This window comes from Stegostoma tigrinum, chromosome 26, assembly GCF_030684315.1.
Source record: "Stegostoma tigrinum isolate sSteTig4 chromosome 26, sSteTig4.hap1, whole genome shotgun sequence".
Taxonomy (NCBI): domain Eukaryota; kingdom Metazoa; phylum Chordata; class Chondrichthyes; order Orectolobiformes; family Stegostomatidae; genus Stegostoma; species Stegostoma tigrinum.
In genome coordinates, this window is record NC_081379.1 from 43443072 (window position 1) to 43459588 (window position 16517).

Here is a 16517-nt window from a genome sequence, read left to right on the forward strand (position 1 = left end):
AGTTGCATTTTGAATTGTTGCAATACATATGAAATAGATCCACTCACAGTGCTGTTTTGGAGGGAGTTTCAGGATTTTAACCCAGTGGCAGTGAAGGAACAGTAATACAGTTCCAAATCAGGATACTGTGTGACTTGGAAAGGACCTTGCAGGCAGTGATGATTATTAGTCTGCTGCTGTTGTTCTAGTGAGTGTCAGATGTCCCACATTTGGCAGGTGGTGTGTGCAAGTGCCCTAGTGAGGTTGCAGCGGTGCATCTCATAGAGGTTCACAGTGCTACCACAGTGCACTGGTGACAAATGAGGTACCAATCAGGCAGGCTTCTTTGTGTTGGATGGTGGTGAGCTTTGAGTGCTGTTGCAGCTGCACTCATCCAAGCAAGTGGAGAGAATTCCATCACACTCCTGAGTTGTGCTTTGCAGATGCTGGACGAGCTTCAGAAGGTGAGTTACATGACACAGGATTCCTGAGGTCCGGTCTACTCCTCTAGCCACAGTATTTGTATGGCTCGTCCAGTTCAGGTTTCTGGACAGTGGTAAAGGCTAGGACGTTAATTGTATGGATTTAATTAATAATGCTGTTGAATGCACAGAGGAGATGATTAGATTCTCCGCTTTAAAGAGTCATTTGTATGACTGAAGTTTCCTTTCTTAGCTTTGCGTTAGACTGTGGTGCAGGATACTGATGATGATTCTGTCTGTGTTTTAGATGTGATGGACCTTGCTTGGTCACCCCATGATGCATGGCTCTCCTCCTGCAGTATAGACAACACTGTTGTTATCTGGAATGCTCTGAAGTTCCCAGGTAAGGTTGGAAATTGTTTTTAAATTAATGAACAAGTTCTAAAAGGACAGTTTTAAAACTGGTATGAATAGGTATCTGTCAAAAAGCAGCGTTAAAAGTTCAGTTTTAACACAGATATCCTTTGTCTCAAACCCATGCAGGATTTATTTCCTGTGATTTTATTATAATCATAAAGTACTATTGGTCATATATTATGAATGCAGCGCAGACTCCCATGCATTGGAAAAGTTATTAGCTTCAAAGACAATTGTACCTTTCAACTTTCTCTCCTTTTAGAAATCATTGCAACATTACGGGGTCACTCCGGCTTGGTGAAGGGCCTCACCTGGGATCCTGTTGGGAAATACATTGCATCCCAAGCTGACGACCGGAGCTTAAAAGTATGGAGGACCATGGATTGGCAGTTGGAGACAAATATCACTAAACCATTCGACGAAGTACGTGCTTTCAGCAATTGCCTGATATCCTCCTCTTCTTGGATGTTGATTTTTAGCCTGATTATGAAATTTTCCTGCAGCAAACTATTATGCAGGCCTCTGGACTGTCATTATACAACATTTTATTCTGCTGTTTATTTTCCTCCCATGCTGTCTCAGTTGCATCAGAGATGGGGACAATTGGTAGATGCCATGTGGTTTTTTATTTGGTGTCTTGAGACTCTGTTTTACATTGCACTTCTGAATAGATGGCAGGTGCTTGCAGCTGAAACTGATAGTAATCTTATTTCTGCATTAGACCACAGCATGCTCGCTCATTGCGTGCTCTGATCGGTGATTTTTAAAGAACACTCTAAAATGGGTTTGAATTTTAAAAACAATTCTTCTGGATCGAGTGGCACCTAATGCTCCTGGTAGCTCTTAAAAATCGAACCTTTGCAGTTCTTTCTCATGATTGTCTCCTACTTCGCAAATTTGCCTCAACAGCTTGGCTGCCTAGCAGGCCTCCGGATTCTGTTTGGCTCTATTTACAGACATACTCAAAATGCAGAAAACTTGTAGCAGTTTGAATACTACTTGCAACCGTGTACTTTGCTTATGCCTCAGATAAATTACAGAAATATTACAGTGTAGAAGAAGGCTATTTAGCTCACCACGTCGGCACCTGCTCTCCAAATGAGCATCGTGATTTTGTATCACTTTCCTGTCTTGTTTCTATTTAAATAATTATCTGATGCCCCATGAGTGTCTCAATTGAACCTGCGTCCACTGATTTTTCCAGGCTGGGCATTCCAGAGTTGAACAATTTATTGTGTGAAAAAGCTTTATCCCACATCACATTTGCTACTTTTGTAGATTACTTTATATCCGTGTCTTCATGTTCTTGATCTTTTAAAAAATGAACAGTTTCTCCGTACTTAGTGTTTTCAGTCCCCTAATAAATTTGAAAGACTCAATCAGATCTTCTCTTATCGTCTTCTCTCCAATCTATCTTCATATCTAAAGTTTCTCATCCTTGGAACCATTCTTATACATCTCTGTTGCATTCTATCCAATGTGCCATTCGCCTGTCCTGCCATCTTCAATGCACTATGCACATATGCATCTAGGGCCCCCTCTTCTTTAGAATTGCATCCCTTCCTTTTGTGCTTTTAGAGTCAGAGTCAATAGGTTTTACAGCATGGAAACAGGCACTTTGGTCCAACTTGGCCATGTAGCCCAGTTTTTACAATTAATCTGGTCTCATTTGCCTGCATTTGGTCCATATCCGTGAAAACCTATCCCATCCATGTAGCTGTCCAAATATTTCTTAAATGACTAAATTGTACCAGCCTCCTCCATATCTTTGGCAGCCTGTTACTGACACTTACCACCTCTGTGTGTAAAAGTTACCCCTCTGGACCATTTTATATCTTTCCTCACACACCTTAAACCTATGCTTTCTAGTTTTAGATTCCCCTTCCATGGGGAAAAGCTATTGACTATTTACCTGATCTATGCTCTCATGACTTTATAAACTTCTATAAGGCCATCCCTCAGTCTCCTAACTCCAAGGAAAAAAAGCCCAGCCGATCTAGCTTCTCATTACAACTCAAAGCTTCCAATCCAGGTAGCATCCTAGTAAAGAGATGATGGGAACTGCAGATGCTGGAGAATCCAAGATAACAAAGTGTGGAGCTGGATGAACACAGCAAGCCAAGCAGCATCTCAGGAGCACAAAAGCTGGTATTTCGTGCCTAGACCCTTCATCAGGAAAGGGGGCTGGGGAGAGGGTTCTGAAATAAATAGCGAGAGAGGGGGAGGCGGACCGAAGATGGATAGAGGAGAAGATAGGTGGAAAGGAGAGTATAGTTGGGGACGTAGGTAGGGGATAGGTCAGTCCGGGGAGGACGGACAGGTCAAGGAGGCGGGATAAGGTTAGTAGGTGGGAAATGGAGGTGCGGCTTGAGGTGGGAGGAGGTGATAGGTGAGAGGAAGAACAGGTTAGGGAGGCCAGGGATGACCTGGGCCGCCATCCACAATCCGACCCCACCACCAAAGACATTTTTCCATCCCCACCCTTGTCTGCCTTCTGGAGAGACCACTCTCTCCGTGACTCCCTTGTCCGCTCCACACTCCCTTCCAAACCCACTACAACCAGCACCTTCCCCTGCAACTGCAGGAAATGCTACATTTGCCCCCACGCCACCTCCCTCACCCCCATCCCAGGCCCCAAGATGACTTTCCATATTAAGCGGATGTTCACCTGCACATCTGCCAATGTAGTATACTGTATCCACTGTACCCGGTGTGACTTCCTCTACTTTGGGGAAACCAAGCGGAGGCTTGGGGACCGCTTTGCAGAACACCTCTGCTTGGTTCGCAATAAATAACTGCACCTCTCAGTCGTGAACCATTTTAACTCCCCCTCCCATTCCTTAGACGACATGTCCGTCCTGGGCCTCCTGTAGTGCCACAATGATGCCACCGGGAGGTTGCAGGAACAGCAACTCATATTTCACTTGGGAACCCTGCAGCCCGATGGTATCAATGTGAACTTCACAAGCTTCAAAATCTCCCCTCCCCCCACTGCATACCAAAACCAGCCCAGTTCGTCCCCTCCCCCCACTGCATCCCAAAACCAGCCCAGCCTGTCTCTGCTTCCCTAACCTGTTCTTCCTCTCGCCTATCCCCTCCTCCCACCTCAAGCTGCACCTCCATTTCCCACCTACTAACCTCATCCTGCCTCCTTGACCTGTCAGTCCTCGCCGGACTGACCTATCCCCTCCTCACCTATACTCTCCTCTCCACCTATCTTCTCCTCTATCCATCTTCAGTCTGCCTCCCTCTCTCTCTCTATTTATTTCAGAACCCTCTCCCTGTTCCCCCTTTTCTGATGAAGGGCCTAGGCCTGAAACATCAGCTTTTGTGCTCCTGAGATGCTGCTTGGCCTGCTGTGTTCATCCAGCTCCACACTTTGTTATCGACCATCCTAGTAAACCTTCCCTGCACTCTTTGTAGTTTAATAATATGCTTTCAATAGTAGGATGACCGGAACTACATAAGTATTCAAAATGTGGCCTTACCAATGTAGTGTACAGCTGCAACGAGACATTCCAACTCCTTTATCTCAATTCTTTGAAAGATGAATGCAAGCAACTTTCCTCCTAAAATGCACCACCTTTCTTTTTTGTATTGAATTGCATCAGTCCTCTATCTACCAATTCCTCCATGTAGTCTGTGTCCTTTTGAGGTTCAACACTGTCTTCGCAATTACAATGCTTCCAAGTTTCATATATTGTGAGAACTTTGAAGTTATCCCTTGCACACCAGTAACTAAAACAATAACATATATCAAGAAAAAACAAGGCCTCCAATACTGTACCCAGCTTAAAATAAAATCCATTAATGATTACTCTCTGTTTTTTATCACTGTCATTTTTATTTCCAAGTTGCTACTGTCCCATTTATTCCATGAGTGAAACCTTTCTTAAAAGTACGTTGAGTGGCACTGTATCGAATGCAGTCTGGAAGTCCGTGTACACGACGTCAACAGCATCTCCTTCATTGACCTTTCTATTACCTCTTCAGCAATTTATTTTCCCCTTTAGAAATCCGTGCTGACTTTTTCTGATCAACTACTGTTTCCATGTGATGATTAATTCCGAACCTTTAAAAAAAAATGGTTCTAGACACTTTTCTGCCACGAAAGCTAAACTGACTCATTAGAAATTGATGGGCTTATCCTTAAAACCAATTGTTGATCAAGGACTAATGTTTTCAATTCTCCAGTCCTATGAAAGTTTAAGGCCAGTACTCCTGCAATTTCCACTCTTACATCCTTCAATACGCTTGGATGCATCTCGCCAAGTCTTGGAACCTTGTCACCTTTGAGTAACAATGGTCTATCTAATACATAATCCTGATCAATTTTGAACCTTTATAGTGATAGTTTTCTCCTCTGTCACCGTGGCCTCATAGCATCTACCTCTATGGTAAAGACCAATGTAAAATATTCAATGTTTTAGTGAAGATCTGTGTCTACAAACAGATCTGTGTCAAGACTGTTTAAGACCATAAGACATAGGAGTGGAAGCAAGGCCATTTGGCCCATCAAATTCACTCCGCCATTTAAATCATGGCAGATGAGCATTTCAACTCCACTTCCCTGCACTCTCCCCGTAGCCCTTGATTCCTTGTGAGATCAAATTTTGCATCAGAATCAAATGCAAACAAATTTTGATCAACTTGTTGCACTAATTACTAAGCTTTAAGATAATGCCATTGAAATAGAAAACTTGTTATAAATATGTAAGTGTACATTCTTCTAAATGCAAAGTCAAAGAGGAACACCTATACAAAGTCTTTGCAAACTATGGGTATCCTAACAGCTTCATCTGCTGATGCATGGCAAGCAAACAACACCAAGAATACACTGTATGCCCCAACACACTGGCCTTTCTACCTGATATTAGAAACATTTTCGAACTGACCATAAAACTTGGTCCCTAACCGGCACTACTCCTTTCACCGTTCATTTACTATTTATATGCCGATGGAAGGTTTTGGGATTTCCCTTTATGTTGGCTGCCAGTCTTTCTCACATTTCCTCTCTGCTTCTCTAATTCTCTGCTGTTGCCTGATTCATTTCATTTTCAATTATCTCTTGGAATAATGATAGCACACAACCAATAGCTACACTTCGCCAGCTATTCGCAAAGACCAAAGACCCATACTTACAACGAGCAGGACAAATGTGATATATAAAATACCGTGCAGCAACTGCAAGAAGCAATACATAGGACAGATAGGCAGGAAACTGGCCACCAGGATACAGGAACACCAACTCGCAGCAAAATGGCATGATCAACTCTTCCTCATTTCTATTCACTCCAACAAAGAAGGACTTTAGCTTAGCTGGGATAACATAATAACAAGCAAAACAAAGTCAAGCATGAGAATTCCCAGAAGCCTGGTTTTCATCCATTGACGACATAAACAAACATGTTGAAATAGACCCCATCTACATATCACTATGGAGCAAAACTGGAAGCAGAACTACCCACCATGGCAGGCCAGACTATATAAATTCATAACAGAAAAGAATGACATCGCTTCAATGGAGGCTAGATAGCACTGAATATGTTACCTAGAAGGGGGACGAAATGTTTGCTTGAAAACCAGTCATCTCGGTGAACCAATCAACAACTCCAGCCAAATCTTCATTTAATACCTTAGCCACGTTCCATCCCATTTTGGTCCCTAACGGGCACTACTCCTTTCACCATTCATTTACTATTTATATGCCGATGGAAGGTTTTGGGATTTCCCTTTATGTTGGCTGCCAGTCTTTCTCACATTTCCTCTCTGCTTCTCTAATATGATTTTTCTCCTCCCCATTGACACTTCAGTGTTCCTCTTGGTTTCCAGGTGTATTTTCTACTTGACTGTCATAAGCACATTTTTACTTCTTTAACTTAATTCTGTCTCCAGTGTCATCCAGGGAGGTCTGAATTTATTTGTTAAACCTTCCTTTTTGAGGCAGTATACCTTAACTGGAAATAACCTATCTCCTCTTTGAAATTAACCTGTTGCTTGGTTACAGTAATTCCTGCCAACCTTTCTTTTAGTCTGTTGGCCCAGCTTTGTGCTTAGCCCATCATAGTCTGCTGTCTACCAGTTAATTTTTTTTTTACTTTAGATTGACCATTGTCATTCTCCACTGTCATCCTAAACCTTATAACATTGATCTCTCTCCTAAGTATTCTCTGCTGTTGCCTGATTCATTTCATTTTCAAGAACCAGGTCCAACCGTGCGTACTTTCTTGTTGGAGTACACACATACAGCAGTAGGAGATTCTCCTGAACACAATCTAGGAACATTTCCCCCCTTGCTGCTCTTTACATTCCCAGTACTCTAGTCTGAATTTTGGTAGTTAAAGTCCTCATTTGACTACTGTAATTATATATTGTAGTGTTGGCATTTCTCTGTAATATCCCTGCAGATTTGCTTCTCTACATTCTTCCCAGTGGTTGATGATCTATAAACTACACTGAGCAATGCAATTGCACTTATTTTGTTCCTTAGCTCTAGGCAAATTGACTTTGTGAATTTGCATTTGGAAATCTGTTGGTCAAATATTAAACCAGTTGATGCTGACTTGTGAGCATTACAGAAGGATAACCTGTGTGCTAGTTTTTCAGCAAAGTTAGATTTACAGTAAGAGTTATGATTGCTGTATTATTGCCTGGGCAATTTGATGTAAAATGTCTTGTTAGCATAGTTTGTCTGACCAGGAAGAATTACTGTCCATATTGTTGCTGCATCATATTACAGTGTGCAGGCACAACGCACGTACTACGCTTAAGTTGGTCCCCGGATGGCCATTACCTTGTATCTGCTCACGCAATGAACAACTCTGGCCCCACTGCACAGATCATTGAGCGAGATGGATGGAAAACAAACATGGACTTTGTTGGTCATCGGAAGGCAGTGACTGTAGTAGTAAGTATTTTTCTGATTTTTTTTTAATCCTGCAGTAAATTGTTTAGAAGAGTATAATTTATCAGACTTTGTTGTGTAAAACTGTGTGTCTTGGTTTGCAGGGAAGAAGAAAGTAATTTGAAGTACAACTATTTTGGACCAGAATTTACTGACACAAACATTGGGAGGCTAGTGATACTCAATTGTTTATGTGCAAATTGCACAATGACTTGAGACAAGCAGCGGTGTGGCTAAACATGACAATCTGTAACAAAGCCAGAAATCGCTGGAAACGCTCAGCAGATCTGGCAGCATTGGTGGAACAAAATCAGAGTTAATGTACTGGGTCGAGTGACCCTTCCTCTGTTCTGAGCTGCCTGGCTTTTCCAGCATTTCTGTTTTTGTTTCTGATTTCCAACATCTGCAATTCTTTCGGTTTTTCAGGAAATCTGTACAAGTTGCTTTGTCGTTAACTTCTCTTGCTGTTTGAGGCATGGTTTGATGTGAATCTCCTGTATTTGGATGGCAAGCATAGATTATAATTGCTATTGAGTAAATTGCTATTTTGTAAAGGGTGGCATCCTGTTCTGTAAAGTTCTAAAAGATATTTACTTTCTTTTTCTTGCATTGTGAGAGAGAGAGAGAGAGAGAGAGAGCAAGAGAAAAGATAATCAATCTTCCAATTTCATGGAATCGTAGATTGTGTTTTCTGATCAGATTCTTAGATGGTTCATGAACGTTCAATCTAATTGATTGAAGAGATGCACAATTACTTGCCAGTGCACTCAGATCCCTCATGCCCTGTGGGGGTACTGTATTTCTGTGATCTCCCATATTCAGCCATTTGTCCTGCAAAGCCTTTTGGAACTTCAGTTAGCAGGGACAAATTAAAAAGGAAAAGGAGTGGATGTCATTTGTTCCCTGGCTCCTCCAGATCCCTAGCCCAATGTGGAATCAATGTGAGATGAAAACGGGAGACATGTGTTTTGTAAGTGTTTAGTTTTACGATTTGCTTTGTATCTCTCTGTCAAAAACTGAACTAGGGAATTTGGACTTGTTATTTTGATCCTGTAAATTTACTTCTAATTTATTAGATATTCCCTCGATTCCCTAGAATTGATGGTTCTGGATGTGAGTTTGCTCGCTGAGCTGGAAGGTTAGTTTTCAGACATTTCGTCACTATTCTAGGTAACATCATCAGTGAACCTCTGCTGAAGCGCTGGTGTTATGTCCCGCTTTCTATTTATCTGTTTAGGTTTCTGTGTGTTGGTGATGTCATTTCCTGTTCTTTTTCTCAGAGGGTGGTAAATTGGCTCCAAATCAATGTGTTTGTTGATGGAGTTCCGGTTGGAATGCCATGCTTCGAGGAATTCTCGTGCGTGTCTCTGTTTGGCTTGTCCTAGGATGGATGTGTTGTCCCAATCAAAGTGGTGTCCTTCCTTATCTGTATGTCAGGATACTAGTGATAGTGGGTCATGTCGTTTTGTGGCTAGTTGATGTTCATGTATCCTGGTGGCTAGCTTTCTGCCTGTTTGTCCAATATAGTGTTTGTCACAGTTCTTGCAAGGTATTTTGTAGATGACGTTCGTTTTGCTTGTTGTCTGTATAGGATCTTTTAAATTCATTAGCTGCTGTTTTAGTGTGTTGGTGGGTTTGTGGGCTACCCTGATGCCAAGAGGTCCGAATAGTCTGGCAGTCATTTCCGAAATGTCTTTGATATAGCGGAGAGTGGTTATGGTTTCTGGGCCCGTTTGTCTGTTTGTTTGGGTTTGTTGCTGAGAAATCGGCGGACTGTGTTCATTGGGTACCCGTTCTTTTTGAATACGCTGTATAGGTGATTTTCCTCTGCTCTGCGTAGTTCCTCTGTGCTGCAGTGTGTGGTGGCTCGTTGGAATAATGTTCTAATGCAGCTTTGTTTGTGGGTGTTGGGATGGTTGCTCCTGTAGTTCAGTAAACTCCTTTGAGCAAACTCACATCCAGAACCTCAACCTGAGCTACAAATCTTCTCAAAACTCGCTAATTGATGGTTCGTTCTAGGACAGTAGCTCTCAAAGTGTAGTTTATGCAAGTATTGACACCTTCCTGGAGATTCCTGTCTTAAGGTGATGTCAACTGCAGAATGGAAATTAATAGTCATTCCAAAAAAAGTGTATCTTTTGATATCGTGATTGAAATAATCAATAAAGGAATAAACTCATTGACAGAAACTTTGAGAAATCTTGTACCCTCAAAAACCCTTGGGTTTTAGGACCCCAGTTTGTAGTCCTATGTACTTCAATATGGTTGTGGGGGTTAATTTCCTTTAAAAGCTACTCTTCAAGTGCTGGCCTGGATAGTGAATGTCCTTGCTATTGTAAATGATTTCATTGTCATCATGATGTTGATAGAATCTAAGCTAAATGATGATGCTGCTTTGCTCCTCATTTCTCTGCTACAATGCACCATGTGCTGTGCCTCAGCGGTCTTGGTAGTAATGAGTGGTCTGGCCCATCTCACCAAATCATAGTCTCATCTCTCCTCCTCTTAATCTTTCTCTTTGTTCTACCTCACTTTGTTATACCCTTCTGACCCATGCTTTTAAAATATTCATTCTCTGTTGCTCCCCAAATCCCATCCCAAATTCCATTTTCTGAAAAAGGGTCTCGGCCCGAAACGTCAGCCTTCCTGCTCCTCTGATGCTGCTTGGCCTGCTGTCTTCATCCAGCTCTACACCTTGTATACCCCCAACACTAGTTACCTAGCTCACCTTTTCTCCCTCAATCTTTAATTCAAATGCCTTATCATTTTTGGTAATTTCAATGTCCATTTCACCTTCCCTTTCTGCTCTGAATTCACTGTCCCCTTTCAATATCTCACCGCAACCTCTATTTTATTTATAGCAATCACTCTACCATGTGTCTCTGTTCTTTCTAACCCCATTTCTCAGTCATAGATTAGATAGTGAGGGCTACAGACTGTCCATGTTTTCCTGTACCACTTTAAAATCCTAACTGTTGGCCTTTTGTTCTAATAGAATTTCCTCACCCTATATTCAATGTTCAGTCACTCTTGTTAAATTGTATGCCAGCCAAGGAGTGAGCCTGAGACCTTGGCTCAGCATCTTAGGATTCATTTACTTGCTAATGGTTGGTGCGGATCTGTTTGACTTCGATCTAGTAATAATTACCCTAATTTTCATGGAAAGGTAACGTCCTTTATTGTAGAATCATTACAGAATAGATGGAAGTTCTTCAGTCTTTACTGTTTTAACTGCATGTTTGATACAGTGGTGATGTTTGGTTCCTCACAACTGTCTTTTGTCTGTATTACATTAAGTTTCTCGATGAGGAACAATGAGGCAGTGTAATTTAACCAGTATGTGTAAACTTTCAAATGGTGTTTGGCAAAGCCTTGTTAACAAAATTAAAACCCATGGGATTAAAAGTTCAATGTTTGGTTGCACAATTGTCTATGAGCCTGGAAAGGGAGCACTGATAAAGTATTGTAAATCAAACTAGAGATAATGATACAGTAGTGTCTTTAATTGGGCCAAAGGACCTGTTCCTGTGCTGTATTGTTCCAAGTAGTCAAAATTGGACCAGCTCCTCCTCCTTGGTATATATTAATAACATAAACTTAGACTACAGGGCATAATTTCAAAGTTTGTCAATGAATCAAAATTTGGCAACTCGATAACAACAGACTAGAAGTAGACATGAATGGGTGAAATGGTAGACACATAGCAGGTGAAATTTAATGCAATGATATTAATGTAACTGAGTTTGGCAGGAAGAACTAGGAGGTGTAATATAAATGAATAAATGCAACTAAAGAAGAAACCTTTGAGGGTAGAAAGCCAAGGGGAGAAGACCGTTGATAATGCAAATGGAGCTTTGGTTTTAGAATGCAAAAGCAAAAATGTTATGGGGAAAATTTTTAAGACTCTGGCTGAGCTCCAACTGGACAGTTCTGAATTTGGGGCACCACGTTTTGGGAAGCTTTTCACAGTTTTAGGGAGGTTGAACGGAATGATACTTAGAGCCATTTCCCTTCATTTTTATTGAAGTTGTGCAGACATTTTAAATATTTAATGTATGGCTGCATATACATGTTTATGGAAAGAAGCTGATTAGTGCTTGGCCTGAATGGGAAATTTTGAAGATGAATGTAACAGGACTGAAAGATATCAGGGAGATAGTAGGAACTGCAGATGCTGGAGAATCTGAGGTAATAAGGTGTAGATCTGGATGAACACAGCAGACTGAGCAGGAAAGTGACACATTAAACAACAAACAGCATTTTGACTATTCTGTAACTTATCAAAAATAATGAGTGGAATGACTAATCACTTATTAACTATGGGCTGCCTGTAACTAAGTAGGGAGATGGTGATCTGGGAATAAATTTCGCCAATTCAACTTTTAATTGTTACAATATGTTCTTTAAGTTGTAATAGAATTTAAACTAACAAATGTGTTTGGTAGTAGTTTCTTGTGTTGTCAGCATAATATGTAAAACACTGATGGGAGATCATTAAGCTCTACAGATTTTACTCTGCCCAAGCTTCCCTGCTTGTTTTTAATTGTGCTACGGAAAGGATTATCAGCAGCGCTTATAATTCACTCACATAGATGTAACAGTGGTGAAAGGTACATGCAGCTGAGCTGCTTGTGTATCTTTGAATGTTGCTGAGCAATGTTCCTTTTCACCTGACCTCTTAAGATAATGTGAGGAATTTGCAGCTCCCTTTTACTTTGAATATTGAGATGTGTCTTGTTGATGTGACTCTAAGAGTTTTCCTCCTTTATTCCCATTTTCAGAAATTTAATCCCAAAATTTTCAAGAAGAAGCCACGCAATGGGAGTTCCAATAAGCCAAGCTGTCCTTATTGTTGTTGTGCAGTTGGGAGCAAGGACCGGTCTCTCTCTGTTTGGGTAAGTTCTAAGTACGGTATTTCTTGAATGACATTTCAAGACCAATGAAATATATTTGTTTTGCATTGCAGTTTTCTCCATTTGATATCACGTCACAACTGTTTATGCAAGTTAGGTATTCAGAGGCTGGAAAATTCATGGTCCATCTTCTACAGAGTTGTAGCATTCATTAAAACAGAAGGAGACAGTTTAACCCTCTGAATTCATGCTGGCTTTCTGCAGGGCATTCCAGTCAGCCATATTCCCCTTCTCCGTCCCTGTGGCCCCCCCAAGGTTAATTCCTTCAAGTGCCTATCCAAATTCATCTTGAAGTAATCGATTACCATATTTTTATCATTCTATTAGGCGTGTTCCAGGTTATCACCACTTGCTACATGAAAAAGAGAACTACTCCCAGTACCCTCAGTATTTTTTGCTGAAATCCTTAAACCCCTGTCATCCAGGGATTCTGTCATTAACAGAACAAAACAGCTTTCCTTTGTCGTCTTTGATGCTATCCAGCTTCCACTTAATGTCACCACTCTTCCTTTTGCAATAGCTCTTTTTTCTAAGTCTTCTTGACTAATATTTGGGCCTACAGAATCTGAACTTCTCTCCAATTAGGTTTTAGCCTGCACCTACCCTGTGAATTATGTGTAGTGGCTTATGATTCCAACCCTTCAAGTTGAATCAGATTGTTTGCACCCTTGCTGTTATATTTGATCTTGAGCTATTGGAATGACAGCCATTTTTCAGTTCCGTAATATGCCCGCTATCCACCATGCCTGAGCCCACCTGCGGCTGAAAATGCTCGTACTTGCCCTTGTTACTTCCAGTCCAGATGAGGCCAGTGCTATTCTGTTTGGTGTTTCATTCTCCACTCTTCATAATCCTCAACTTTGCTGATTTCTTAACCACTATGAAGGATCCCTCTTCTCTATACTCACTGACTTATCGTTACACGTGCTTTCCTAGTGCTGCATCTTCAAACCTCTTGGAGCACTGATCTTCTTTGTAACCTTCTTTAACTCTATGAAGTTTCAAGAACTATGTGCTTCTCCAACTTGATCCCCCTGACTTGCTTCATCCTTCTACTGTAATGGAAGATTGTCTTCAGCCATCTAGGCTCTGTCTAAAGTTGGAACTTAATCCTTGGATCTTGTTAGCTGTTTACCTACTCACTCCTTCTTCTTTAAGATCCTACTTAAAATGCTTCTCTTTGAGCAAGTTTTTACTCATTTTCCTAATAATTCCTCCTATCAGTTTTTTGTTTCTGATTACAGTCCTGTGAAGTTCCCTAGGATTTTTTGATAATACATTTCTATAATTGTGCTCATTTAATTAGCCTTAACATTTCCTAGTAGTTTCCTGTTCCTCTGAGTCATAACCTTTTTTACAGCAAATCGAGTGAACTAGCAGCTATTAATATTAACCAATGTCAGCTGATTTAACTTTAGGAAAGAACTGTATCAAGCTAATTTCAGTTTAAGTGCTCGAGAGAGATACAATGCCAGTTACAAGCTTCAGTTGTGTGCAGTTCTGGTTTTCTTACATAAGGAAGGATATACTTGCCTTAGAGGGAGTGCTACAGAAGTTCACCAGATTAATCCCTGGGATGACAGACTTGTTTTATGTGGAAGGATTGAGAAAGCTGGGTCCGTACTGTAACGAGTCTCAAAGGTTGAGAGGTGGTCTCATTGAAGTTTATATAATTTTTTAGAGGACCTAATTGGGTGGAGGTAGATACTTCCCCTGGCTGGTGACTCCAGAACCAGAGGAAATAGACTTAAATAGCCTATCCCTTAAACTCAGATTGAGATAGGGAAAAATTTCTTCACTCAGAAGGAATTCTCTACCCTAGAGGGCTCTTGAAGCTGTGCATATTGAAGACAGATATCTGGAGACTCATGACCTCGACATATGGCAATAATGCAGGAAAGTGGTCATGATCTAATCAAATGGTGGGGCAGACTTGTTAGGCACAGTTGAGTGCCATTTAGCCTGTATTTCTAGTTAAAGTTTATTTATATGGAACTTGCAATGTACAGGAATTATGACTAAACAACTGTTAATGTATAAGATCTTAATGTAGGAAAATGGCACAATTTGTTTCACCGGGCAAGTTTTCCTTTTTTGTTCAAATAAATTGCAAACTATAAATATAATTTTCAGTGCGAGTGGTATCTTATTTTGTGATACAGTTTCATTTACTCATAACCCCTCTTTTTTACTTTCTTCATGATTGCTAACAGCCAGCCACTGTCAATTTCCACCTTGCTCTGCAACAACCCTTTCCAATTTATTATCCCTTTGGCTTTCCATTGGCAAGTTCTTAATTCTGCAAATGAATTTGCTATTAGTTGGATAAACCCTGTTATCTTAAGTAGCATGCATGTGGAGTTTTATGAAATGTCTTCTGAAGATTTGAAAGTAAATTCCACTGAATAACAGTAATTAATGATCTCCTCAAATATTTCAGGTCAATGACTTGTCAGACATATATATGCTCCTCCTAGTTAACCTTTATTGCATCAGTACTGAATTATAGCATCCTTTCAAATCCTCTTGAATGTTTTGCCATCACTAATTTTAATTAATTTTCTCTAATTGCATTGCAGTTAACCTTTTAAGTTTTTTTTACTGTTCAACTGATTATTCCTCTTTCATAAAGCTTCCAGCAATGGGAATTGTTGCTTTCATCATATAAAGGCTTAAGCATTTCTGGTTAGACAGCAGCTAGTTGTTTTTCTTGTGGTGTGCCACCCTGTAATTTTCAATGTTTTTTGTAATTCAAAAGAACGTCTGGCAGTCAGCCAGAAGCTTGAAGCCTTGTCGTTTTGATTTAATGGTTTCTTTTTGTTTTCACAGCTGACCTGCCTGAAGCGCCCACTAGTGGTAATTCATGAATTATTCGACAAGTCAATCATGGATATCTCCTGGTAAGGGCTGTGTCACATTAATCTGCAGTTTGGTTGCACTACATAGTATTTATTACACAGAACAAAATGAATAATATTATAATTACATTAGAGATTTTATCTCACTGAAATAAAGCCAGCATTAACATGGAAAATTGTATTGCCCATAATTTGAAGTTGTATTTCAGAAAAAGATCATTCTTTTCCTTGTGCAATGTAGATTAAATTTGCTTTGTGTAAGAAAAAAATGTGTGAAGGACAGTGATCAGGATGTTTCAGGATCCATGTGGCATAAACTAGAAACTGGTTCTGCATCTGCCTTCTCAATGGTTTAATTTCATAGTTTGCAAATTTGCAGTGACTTCCAATCTTAGCTTTTTTCTGAAGGAATTTGATCTGGAATGAAATTATGGCAGAAAAGAGAGTTGCATATATAGTATGTAGCACCCTTCACAAACTCAAACCTCAATACATTTAATCAAGTACTTCAAAATATGCTGACAGTTGTAACATCGACAGCCAATTTGCTCAACAAATGTGATTGTAAAATGATTATTTGGTCACAGAGTAGATTGGGTAGATGGCTGGGGATTTCTCCTTTACTGCTCTTCAAAAATAATGTCAAGGGATCTTTTATCACCCCCAGCCAGGATCTTGCTGTAAGGGCTCATCTGAAAGATAACACCTCCCAATGGTGCAGCACTTCAGTGTTTGCCTTGAGAGTGAGCTTGATTTTTGATTTGTGTAATGAGGCAGACTTGATTTGGGAGCTTAAGGGGAAGGAACGCTTAGAGGACAGTGACCATAACATGATAGAATTTACCCTTCAGTTTGAGAAAAAGAGAAGCTTAAATCCAATGTAATGGTATTACAGTTGAATAAAGGTAACCACAGAGGTATGAGGGAGGAACTGGGCAGATTTGATTGGATCCTAGCAGAGAAGATGGTGGAGTAGGGACAGCAGGAGTTTCTGGGGTAATTTGGGAGGCAAAGCAGACATTTT

General features: G+C 40.5%; 1 protein-coding gene across 2 annotated transcripts in view; it reads left to right on the top strand.

Moving 5' to 3' along the window:
• Positions 1-16517, top strand: part of LOC125464036 (protein HIRA) — a 93344-nt gene that overhangs the window by 15466 nt on the left and 61361 nt on the right. For both annotated transcript variants that reach the window (XM_048556014.1, XM_059655138.1), the window contains 5 exons: positions 709-804; positions 1081-1241; positions 7558-7725; positions 12504-12617; positions 15465-15535. In XM_048556014.1, the coding sequence (XP_048411971.1) occupies positions 709-804; positions 1081-1241; positions 7558-7725; positions 12504-12617; positions 15465-15535 (610 nt within the window). The remainder of the gene's footprint in view (positions 1-708; positions 805-1080; positions 1242-7557; positions 7726-12503; positions 12618-15464; positions 15536-16517) is intronic.